The 12,155-nt window shown below is 38.7% G+C and overlaps 1 protein-coding gene across 1 annotated transcript in view; it reads left to right on the top strand.

The window, feature by feature from the left end:
* LOC124798500 (solute carrier family 12 member 6) overlaps positions 1-12,155 on the top strand; it is a 427,524-nt gene that overhangs the window by 389,107 nt on the left and 26,262 nt on the right. The window contains exons 19-20 of the mRNA XM_047261938.1: positions 4,429-4,563; positions 11,157-11,332. Of these exons, the coding sequence (XP_047117894.1) occupies positions 4,429-4,563; positions 11,157-11,332 (311 nt within the window). The remainder of the gene's footprint in view (positions 1-4,428; positions 4,564-11,156; positions 11,333-12,155) is intronic.

Here is a 12,155-nt window from a genome sequence, read left to right as displayed (position 1 = left end):
TCAGAATGAAGTATGCAAGGCCTAAACATTCATTGGCCATGGGCAGATCACTTTCACCTCTCATGACTACAGAGCTTTGCTTTGTGTGATAGCCGTACCACAGAATTGTGTGGAAAGTGGCACGCTACTTTTCACCTGTAAGCACAGATTTTACTGTCCGGCCAATCTTTGGCAACAGTGTAGCGCTCTCAGGTGCAGAAGAGATAAAAGCAAAAGCCAGTGCGAGCTAGACCTCTGGGCCTTGTGGACATCAACACCAGTAACATATTCTGTTTGCCGTGGACCAAACTGGATGAGTACATGTGCTCGCCACCAACGCTCTTGTGAATTTGAACAGATGCCAGTCACTTGCTCTGTGCATTCGAGTTTGCAAATTAAGTGGCGCCCCATGAGGTGAGAGGTAGCTTGGGCATATGGCAGACATGCATCCTTTGCCCCTCTACAGCTGTGAGACCATACTAAGCACTTGATCACTGTGGAGTGTGTACTGTCTAGGATCAGTATTCGAGCTATTTATGACAGTCATGCAACTGTATCATATGAACATTTCACACAGTACCTCTGCATATTTTTCTAGTGTGCCAACCCTTTTCAGTAAATTTCTTATTATGTAATCATGTGTTTTTCAGTTACCATCACCTGAGCCTACATTCTGAACTTATTGTGTGGGTGTGGCAGTAAAAGCCGGCTCATTGCATGATGGATTTGAAAGTGGTAAAAACTACTCATTCCCCACATCAGCAGCAATTTTTCTCCCCTTCATCCCATTACCTCATTTTCCTTATTTAGATAAAGCAAGTGCTGTATTTTGAAAGCAGTCTGTTGAAACTATATTTTTAAAAACAGAAATAAAACAAGTCGATAAATGATTTGATTACTTTTTTCGATATGAGAAGCAATTGTACCATCAGCATTGATGGTCTGGAGTGTCTTCTTAGTGCAATGACCAATGCTTTGCCCAACTGATGCTTAGATCCACTCTATAGATTAACATGAATATTCTGTCCCTTGTTTCTGCTTATTACCTGTAATTCTTTAACTGAAATTTGCATATTAGGTATGTAATAAGAGGAATGTGTAAACTTTAAATTTATTGACACGTCAGCTTTGCCCAACATATGTCAGGAAACTTGCCAAAATTGCAGTGAAGCACTTGATTTGAATTGAAGACATTTGTGAAAAATCGGGCTAAACCTCAAATATAAAAAACTTAGAGATAAGTGTTGCCATCTGTTGCTGGGTATGGCAACTATCAAAATTGACATTGCTCCCATCCCTGAATATCCTAATGTGATATTTTTGAGTGAGGCCAATGTCAATTTTGATAGTTCCCGTACCCAGAAACAGATGGCAACACTTATCTCTAAGCTTTTCCATTTGAGGGTCAGCTCATTTTTCTGCACAATTCATTGTTAATCATGACCGTAGCACATCAGTGATATATAATAAGAGTGCTTATCTTTCTCACATTTCCTGTTTCTGAATGCACAGATTTTCACAATGTTATTTATCTTCTCCTCACAGCCATTTAATCATTTCTTGCACAGCTTACAAGCCAGAAAAGAAAACCATACCATTTACTAATCCGAATGTACTTCACAACACACCATCCTTTGTGTTCCATATTCAGCAGTGACACAAGAAATAAGACATTTTATATTAGCTTGTATCAGAGTCAGGAGTTTTCTCATATTCTGCAGTAAGGGAGAATAAGTGGACATTTTTAAATTTATTATATTTTGGTTATAATATGATGTAAACTGTGATAAAAATATTTTAACATATGCATACTTTTGAAGACACAGGATTCGTTAAAAAAAAGTGTCCTTATAAAACACTCCTGAGCTCCCAACTGAAACAGGAGGTTAAATTTTCATCTGCAGTGGCTTTACATGAAGTCCTATGGGCAACGCCAGTGCCACTGTGAACGACAGCATACTGCAGCCAGAGAGAGGAGTTGAAAGGTGCTGTGGTTGTCTGTTTCAAGTGGTGATTTGCCTAATAGTTGATGTTCTTGTTCTTGTGTAGCTGTGGCTTCAGTGGTGCTCAGCACAAGGTAGTTTTGTGTGTGTGTGTGTGTGTGTGTGTGTGTGTGTGTGTGTGTGTGTGTGTGTTCATGTTCATTCATTCATAACATGACTGGACTGTATTTGGGGAACTTTGAGGACATTGCCTCTGACTTGGTCCATACAAATCATTGCCTCTGACTTGTTTCTTACAAAGCGTAGTTGCTATATTGATGACACATTCATTTATTGGCTCCATGGCTGTTAAATATGGTAGTGTTCTTAGACCACTTCTTTAGCATTCATTTCCACATTAAGGTCAGTATCAAGTTGGAGAAAGACTTTGAAAGACTTTGTTTTGCATTACCTACACACCCTTCTGCCAAAAATGCAGTGAAGTTTTCAGTTAAAATGCGTATAGGAAACCTACCCAAACTGCCTGACGTAGGCATAATCTATCACCCACTTTCTGGGTTAGAAATGCGCTGCCTTCAGGAGGCTAGTGCATGAAGCAAAAATGGTACACATGTGAAAGCTTCCCATTAGAATTCAGTCTTTAAAAAAAAGCAAAGTAATATATTGCAACTCATTTCAATCTGCTCCCACAGGCAAAACATCTCCAAGAAGGAGCATAAAAATTTCTCACTTTTGTCATTTTGTGACATATTCTCAGTGAAGATTAGTCAGCTCTGAACTATATTAAATTAGTTTGCAATGCTTCAATCAAAAGGTTGAAAGTCTTGAGGCATCTTGCAAATGTAAACGTTATTATGTTGGTCAAACATTGAAAATTAGATGTGTTGCTACCTATACTCAGCAACAAAACATGGTTTAGAAAAAGGACACACATTTGTATTCAACAGCACTTCAGTTTTGATCTCACAGTTCTTCCCAGCGTGGTAGATTATTAATGTCCTTTCAAGTGCCCAGCCAAGGTGTTGATTCCATTTTATATACAATACTGTGATAACTAATCCAACAACCCATGAGTTGCGAGCCGTGTTGTTGTCCAGGCAGTAAGTATGCTGTGTTGTTACACAGCACATAGCCCCTGGAGAGGGTGACTGGGTTGGCCATCAAAATATTGGTCCTAAAATGGAATCAGCAACTTGGCTGAACTTTCAAGCACACTGCCATTATAATCACATAGACAAACAATGTCTGATTCAGCATAATGAAGTGGTGGGAATACTGATAAATAGCTCAGTGCAGATGGAGGTACACACCTCAGTAATGATGGGGGCTTGCAGCCCATTGCAGCTTTATGTCAAACAAATATGTTGTTAAAAGGGATGTGGCAGATTTAGAATGAAAACATTGCCTTGTGTTTTGTCAAACTGAGAGCTAGAAAAGTGGGGCCTGGTAACACAGGATGTAAGGATGATGAAGCCATCAACCACACAACTATCAGTTACCACTTGATGCCATCCAAGAAATACTCAATGAAAATCTCTTAAAAATTTAATCAACATGTCTGGCTATTGCCCCAAATCAGTGAAAGACAGTCTGTGCATAAAATTGTCCTATATGTGTTTTAATGGTCCAAAACAAGACTAGCATAATTCACAGCAGTAACACTAATTCTGATTTTTGATGCTTCATTCTTGCAGTATTTCTCCATAAAGTTTAACAAACTGAATATCTAGCACTACAAATACATTACTTAGGATTCAAATCTAAGGCTGGATAGATAATTAAGTTCACATTTGAGACGTTGTTGTATATGCTTGGTTTTTGAATCACATACTATGTATTTCTCAAGCGAAACAGCAAAGGAATTAACAAAAATTTGTTGCCGTTGCTTGAAACTATTTACAGTAAAGTAGCCACATTCTTAACCCACTTAAAGCCATTGATTTTTTTTAGTCTGTCTGCTGCTTTCTGCTCACTGCTTCTGTAGCAGAAAGGGTTTCCATTTCACAGAACACTGACACTTATTTGTTATTCAGTTTCCTTGTTGATTGCAGTTACAGTGATTAGTTGCACTCTAAATCCATAAGCCTGTTTTACCCTTTACAAATTAGTGCTGTGTCCAGAAATCCAAGCATGCTGAATCTACCCATACAGATATTACTTTTTTTGCAAATAGGTGCAATTTTTAAATTCTTAAATTATGTAATTAATTTTAAAGCTGCTATTGCTGTCTTCACACTTGATGCTATTGCTAATATGAACTTGCAACTCTTTGTTGTAAGCTTCTTAATATGTGTCAACATTAAATGTACAGTCTTTTGAGAAAGAGATCTTCACAGAAAATGAGTGACACTTCTGTAATCTATGATTACTGAAAAGCTTTATCAAATAAATACTTCTATTGTAGCTTTTCTGTACTTAAGATGGGATTTGGTTAAAAGAAGATACAAGTAGCTTGCATGTTTGTTAGCCAGTGCAAACAAATTAATATTCTGAAACATTTTAACAGGTTCAGGCCATTGTCGATCATCACCACAATGTTGATGTGAAGACTGCTACAAAAGTTCGATTCCAAGAGCCTGGGAAGGAGGGAGCTGAAAAGAAAGCTGAAGAGACAACTGAGGAAGAGTCATCTAAAAAGCAAGTATGTATTATGTTGAACTGGAACTTTCGGGTTGTTTATCAATATAGTTTTTGTGTATATTTTAATGGTATATAACAAGTCAAAAGTAATTAAAATTTAGTTGTGTTTGATAAAGCAAAGTAATTTTAGTTCCCATGCTTTGTACCATAAGGCTTTCATGTTTAACATTTCAGAATCACGTCCTAATCAGACGTATACCTGCAGACTTCCCACATTAAGGCACCAGTCACTACCTCTAAAACCCTGATCCCACCTGACAGTGCTTGAAACTGCTGGTAATATGCACATTTTTTTTTTTCTTGGCCGGTTTTGGTTGAGAAAATGTGTAATTTGTTGTGGGATATTGAGGAGTATTCCCACTTCAGTCCCTATAGTTTCTTTAAGTTCTGATAGGTGGCAGCACTGTGTATATGTACGGCATCAGTAATGGAGGCATGTTACAAGCAGAGGTCCCATTGAATTTCTTGTTGTGGGAAATCTGAGCATCACAGGTATTCATAGGTGCTTGCAGAATGTCTACGGAGACCTGGCAGTTAAACAAAACCATGGTGAGTTGTTGGGAGAGGCATCTGTCACCATCACAATAAGGTTGCACAAACTTGTCTGATCTTCCACATACTGGCTGGACACAAACAGCTGTAACTCCTACAGTGTTGGAAAGTGTGAACTCTCTCATTTGAGTTAATCAACGGATCACAATCGAACACCTCACTACACTACTGGACTCTGTCAGTAGTGCTGACACACTTGTCCACCAGTTGGGGTACTCCAAACAGTGTGGGTTCTTTGCTGCCTTACAGAAGACCATAAAGAGCAACAAAGAACCATGTGTGTGCAGAATTCTTGCACGTTATGAGGCTGATCATGACAATTCTTTGTGGAACCGTACATTGATGATGCAGGAGGTTATTGATGTAGCAAGACATTGGCTGTGATGTCGACCAGTAGAATGGTACCATGCAGGCATATAGATCCTCCCAAGAAAGTGGCATGAGGCCATCGCATTGAACAGAGATTATATTGAAAAATAGGGTTTTTTAGCCAACAGTGTGGAAAACAACATTGTGTGTTCAAATCTGGAATAAAATCAACCCGCTTTAAGAAAAAAAAAAAATATTGCATTTTTTTACTTAGCATTTTTTGTATTTCAAATTTACTGACAACATATTGATTACCTGTACCCTTAGTAAAAACATAATCTTTTTGTTCCTTAAGAATCTTTTGCCAGATCCATTTTATCTCATCCCTCTTCTCAACAAACCACCATCTTCTGTATCAGTATTTGACCCTCTTCTGATGTCAGGGAACCTCTTGCTCATGAAACTCATTAATACAAACAGTTTCCCACTATTGATTGCCCTTCTCTACAAAATGGATGAAATATTTTCATAAAAAGCAATTCCTAACAATATACATGTTGTTAGACAATTCACTACAGGCTTCCAGGTGTTGTAAAGGTGGCTTACAAAGCTTTGATAAGAAAATAAGTTTAAATGTTGGATCACTTTCAAATCTCCCATTTGTGACATAAGCAAGCCTGATACACATTTTGAAGGCACTGATATGAGTGGGTGTCAGTAATTTCATTTATAAGTGGAAAAGTTTGTGTAAAATTATATTATTAAAATTCGTTACTTCATGCATAACTATTTATATTTTATCAACAATCTAGGGAAAGACAGATTGATACTTACTGTAAATGTGTCACATTAAGTTGCAGACAGGCACAATTAAAACATACACACTGCTTTCGGCCACAGCCTTTGTCAGATAAAGAGAAATACACATCAGTCGTTCACACTATCAATTACATCTCATGCCCACATGACCGCCAACTCCAGCAGATCATGCCCGAGCTGCCTCAATTAGCAGGCTTCTGATGAAGGCTGTGGCCGAAAGCTGTAAGTTTCTTTTAATTGTGCCTGTCTGCAACTGAATGTGCCACATTTATGATAGATAGCAATTTTTTTTTTGTCTACACATTGTTGATATTCTTAACTGGAGTTTTCATTTATTTATATTTTATGCAATTATGATAATTTTGGAGCTTTAATATGAAAAGCTATAAATTAATTTTTACTTTTATTAATTGATGTATCAGCTAACTGAAACAGTGTTTTTGACAATGATGTAAAGCATCTAAACCTCTTTCCCTAAAGGTAAGTTTTTTTCTTCTTCTTGCTGGCACTTGGGAGAAAGTTATTGTGGAATGGAGTTGTCATGTTTGTGATGTGGTAGAAATGGAACAAATTTGATTGGGATTAGTAGCTCAGGGGAGTCAGTTGATGTTAAATTACGTTAGCCTGATATTTCAAGAAACGACAATACATCCATTATAAGACAGTTTTTTTTTCATTTCATAGTTAGTGATTCATCGAACAACCATAATTCTGGAATCAATATATATTATTCACACAACGAAGACCTGTGGATGAAGTCATACTCTGAAAAGAAGACAATGAGGCCAACTTCAATATGGTCAGCTAAATAAAAAGTTATATTTTAGTAAAGTGAACATGCTCTTTAGTGACTTTCCTTCATAATAATGACAAAAGAGAGGTCCACTTGTTGCAATGATGAGAAGAGCTAAAGGTGGAAAAGGCTTTGGAGAGAGTAGGAGGTGAAAGATAAATACTGTGTCAGCTTCAGTCAGAGATGATAGAAGGGACAGGACTGAAAAAGATGTTTTAAAGAGGAGAAGAAATGAAAAGTGAAATGAACAGTTCAATAAAGGTTAGCAGGAGAGCTTCTGTAAAGTTTGGAAGGTAGGAGGCGAGGTACTGGCAGAAGTAAAGCTGTGAGTACCGAGAGTGAGTCGTGCTTCGGTAGCTCAGATGGTAGAGCACTTGCCCGCAAAAGGCAAAGGTCCCGAGTTCGAGTCTCAGTTGGACGCACAGTTTTAATCTGCCAGGAAGTTTCAGTTCAATAAAGAGTTGGGGGAAAGCAGAAAAGAGGGGGAGTCAGTGGACTGAAGAGAATAAGTGATGGAATGTGCTATTGATGCAAGGGAGGGAGGAAGGTGTTACAGGAGGTTAGTCCTTGAGGGTGGGCAGGATAGCAGGAGATGTTGGAGAATTAATTCTCATCTCTGGGGTACAGAGAAACAAGTACTGAAGGTACTGACTGGGAGGATTCAAATTGTCCATGTGATTTGGCACTGATTAATATTTTTGAAGTGAAGCTGTAAAGTATGCTCAGCAGCTGCACATTGGTTGTCACAGGGCAGACAGTTCTCTGTGTCCATTCGTGCACTCCGCTAGTTTAGTGGTGATCATTCTCCTATAGAAAACGAATGATAACGCAGCATCTTTGGTCCCACATATTCTTCTATTTATGATTTTGTAAGATCTACCAGTAATGAAATGATCATATGGCATTGTGTGGTGCAGATGGAGTAAGTACTAGTGGGTGGGTGCATCTCCAGCAGTGATATTTGCAAGTATAGGAACATTGGAGTAAAGATAATGGTCTGGTAATACCATTGTCATATGGTATGACACTGATGTTACAGAGATTAGGAGAGTGATGGAAGGTAATAATGGGTGATGTGGAATGTATATCAGGGACAGATGATCTAATTTCAGGGTGAGACTTGAGAAATACATAGCAGTGCCAGAGTAATATATCAAGACATCTTGAAGGCTGCCGTCCGCAGTGGCCGAACGGTTCTAGGTGCTTCAGCCTGGAACTGCGCGACTGCTGCAGTCGCAGGTTCGAATCCTGCCTCGGGCATGGATGTGTGTGATGTCCTTAGGTTAGTTAGGTTTAAGTAGTTCTAAGTTCTAGGGGACTGATGACCTCAGATGTTAAGTCCCATAGTGCTCAGAGCCATTTGAACCACTTTGAATCTTGAAGGCTGACAAAAGGATGTTGCGATGGTTTTTTAATTTTAATTTTTTTATTATTATTTATTTATTTATTTCAAATTGGAGTTGTATTTGTAGGAAGATGAGAGGAGGAGACTGCCCGGAACATTTGTTCATGGACATGGTTTGTGAGGTATTTGCAGGAGAGGAAAGCCTGGATCTGATTGTTGGTATTTTTGCTGTAGAAAGTATATTTGCCACAGATGCCTAGGTTGTAGGGAAAGGAGCATTTGATGCTGCTTTGGCAGCTGCCATCTCATCCACATCAATTGCTCACATGATACTTTTTGTGTTAGCAGAAGAGCCAACACCGTGTTACGAGTGGAGACCGAAATGCACATGTTTTAGCTCATGCAGGCTGGCATGAGGAGGGAAGAACTATACTGACCTGAGGTCTGGAACATGACAAGGAATGAGAATTCAGAAAGCGGATGTAATTAGTTTGATACTTAACTTTAACCCATTAATGATGAACGTCACTCTTGACGGTACATGATTGACATATTATCTGTTCAGAATACATTCTTGAAGATATGAATTATAGTAACTGAATATGGCGCCTTGCTAGGTCATAGCAAATGACGTAGCTGAAGGCTATGCTGAACTGTCATCTCTGCAAATGAGAGAGTATGTAGACAGTGAACCATCGCTAGCAAATTCGGCTGTACAACTGGGGCGAGTGCTAGGGAGTCTCTCTAGACTAGACCTGCCGTGTGGCGGCGCTCGGTCTGCAATCACTGATAGTGGCGACACGCGGGTCCGACATATACTAACAGACCGCGGCCGATTTAAAGGCAATCACCTAGTAAGTGTGGTGTCTGGCGGTGACACCACAATACTAACAATTTTTAGTTCACACAATCGGTGAGGTCTCTAACTTCAAAGCTGATGTGCGTTTTGGACCTAACTTCAAAGCTGATGTGCGTTTTGGACCATCAGTTCCATTCTTTAGGTAGTACCTATCCTGGTCCAATTTTTAGAATACAACAGCACTTAAAACTAGTTTTCGAGAAGTGTTTTAATTTTGATTGACATTGCTCTCTATGACATAAAGAAGTTGAGGGATTCATTCATCCTCATAATCATTTAACAAGAGCCATCAACAATGCTTCCTTATTTAATACATGAAAAACATGATCATTACGTTGAACATGAGTGATGTTTTGTGTATTTTTAATTTACTTAACAACTCTGTTTACATTGCTTTTAGTATCCTGGCAAGATGAGTTGCAACTTTGACAAAGTCTGTGGTTGATATCTTTTATCCGCTAAAGCAGGCACCACTTTATTCTAGTTTGGTTACACAGATTTAAGATTTCTATACTTTTCAGATTTCCTGTAAAAATAATAATGAAGTTTTTATTAATATAGGTATAGAAATTAAATACAAAAAGAAATTTGAATAAACTGATAGTATTTTTACAGCTTAGTGGTAAATGTGAGTTGTTCATTTATGGACTTCTTGAAATTGTGAGCTGCAGAAGAATAGTAAAATTTAGTTTGCTGGCAAACTTCAAATATTGGTGCATCTCACAGAAAACATGAACTTTTGGTTGTACAGTACGTTATTGCGTATGGAAATCTGGTGGCTGATTGGAAGGCAACACTAGTAGTTGATTGATAGGAAATAGTGTTTTGGCAGTCCATTGCCTGTGCTACTCTAGTAAATGAAAGGTAGACAGTTCTCACTGGGGTCTGGTAGGCAGTAGCAAGTTGGCAAGTTGTACCCAGGGGTAGGGTTTTCCTGCAGTAAAGCATTAAGACTGCGTGGCAGTTCTCTTGTGATTGCTGTTTATGCTGTTAAACACAAGTCAAGTGAAGCTGCTGGCTGGTGAACACAATTGAGCAGCCGAGCTGGAGTTGCTGGCAGCCAGGCTGTAGATAACTTATATCAATTCTCCCTGGTCATGCTGGTAGGGCATTTGATTGTTTCAATAGTGTCTCTTGTTTATTGCTACTTTATCCACAGCTGTTGAGTAAGCACACAGGGTTCCAGAAAATTAATAGAACAGCCACATTCCTAGTGGTGTTGAGCTACAGTGACCTGTTATTCTGTCCCAGTCATATGTAGTGTTCATGCTCCAACATGTGAGTGCTAATGGGTCTCTCAGTTTCACTGACACAGACTTTCCTACTTTCACACTGAAGTGTGGAGGGTATCCATGGGATCCTTAGTGAGCCTCTACATATCTTGGATCTTGCAGCCACTTTGGAATATGAGTTTGATTTCTCTGTGATGCAGAACCTTTCCTCCATATCAGTGACTCCTCTGACATGAGGTAGGTGAGCAGCAGGAAGAGTTTCTTTTGTACCATTGTCTGTCAAGAGCCACTGTACAGCCATTCTCCTTCATAGCAATCTCTCTTCATATTTGTCCAATGACATCCCAGATATGTGACGTTAGTAGCCACCAGATGACTGAAATACAAACTATACAGTGAAAGACATTCATCAGTATCCAGCTGTTAACTGCCCAGAAGGAGACCAAAAAGAGTCAGTCAAAATGTCAGCGATTTATTTTATAAAGACACAGCCTAATACCCAAAATTATTTTATTCACAATAACACTGGCCGTGGAAGCATATGTACTTATAAGTTGAACTGTGCTTGCTTGCTGAATAAACTTGTATCAACTGATTTTCATTCATATCAATTTTTATTCCATTTATGTTGTGTGCATACTGTAAAAGAAGACTTTATCCTGCTTATGAATATTTCATTTTCCAGAATGAAGATTGCTCTAATACGAAAGAAAATGATGGTGACAATAATTCTACACACTCAGAATCCCAAAAGCCTCAACAGCAGGAAAAGCCACAAGAAAATAAGTCCCCAGAAAATTCAACAGATGTCAGCAATAAGCAGGAATCAGAAAAGGGCAAGAAAGTCCAAAACATAACACCGTAAGTGCCAAAAAAGTATTGTTATAATTTTAAATCATTTTCTTCTTGCATAATCTGGTTATTTTGTTTGTCTTGTTTCGTTAAAGATCCATAATGATGCAGTTAATGTCATTGCTCGTAAGAGATATCATCATGCTATTTTTCAGCCCTGATCTTCTGCAAGTTCTATACCTTTTGTGTAGCATCAAAATAGTGTGGCACCCATTTGAAGCAATGTTATCTTCAGGGAAAAAATTTTATTTATGTTTAGAACATTAATATGAAGAGAATTAATTCAGTCAAAGAATAAAAAGCAAGACAAAATGACCGAAAGTTACTGACGTTACTGATGAATGATAATCATTACACATTCTCAAATGTTCCTAGTTAAGAATTATGGTTAATGAAAATTCGGGCATAAATTTGTGCTTTGGGGCCAAGTTTGTAGCAATGAAGTAAAGCTACATACTTGGTTAATATTGCGGCTGCCATTCAGAATCGTGATAGTTGAGATGCTGAGTCACAGATAGGCACAACAAAAAGACTCTCACAATTACAGCTTTCGGCCGTAAAGGCCTTCATCAACAATACAAATAAACACACACACACACACACACACACACACACACACACACACACACACACACACACACCACACACATGACTGCAGTCTTAGGCAACTGAAACCACACTGCGAGCAGCAGCACCATTGCACCTTCACAGCCTGTGTCATATGGCTCCTTCCCGTCAACACCAGCTTTTCTGAATTGCACAGGTGGGAACTTTCCCTGCAATACATCCTATGTTCCCGTAACCCTCCTGGTCTCAACCTTCATTAAGTTAC

Source organism: Schistocerca piceifrons, chromosome 5 (genome assembly GCF_021461385.2).
Source record: "Schistocerca piceifrons isolate TAMUIC-IGC-003096 chromosome 5, iqSchPice1.1, whole genome shotgun sequence".
Classification (NCBI taxonomy): domain Eukaryota; kingdom Metazoa; phylum Arthropoda; class Insecta; order Orthoptera; family Acrididae; genus Schistocerca; species Schistocerca piceifrons.
The sequence above is the reverse complement of the archived record's forward strand: the minus strand, read 5'-3'. Positions and strand labels throughout refer to the sequence as shown.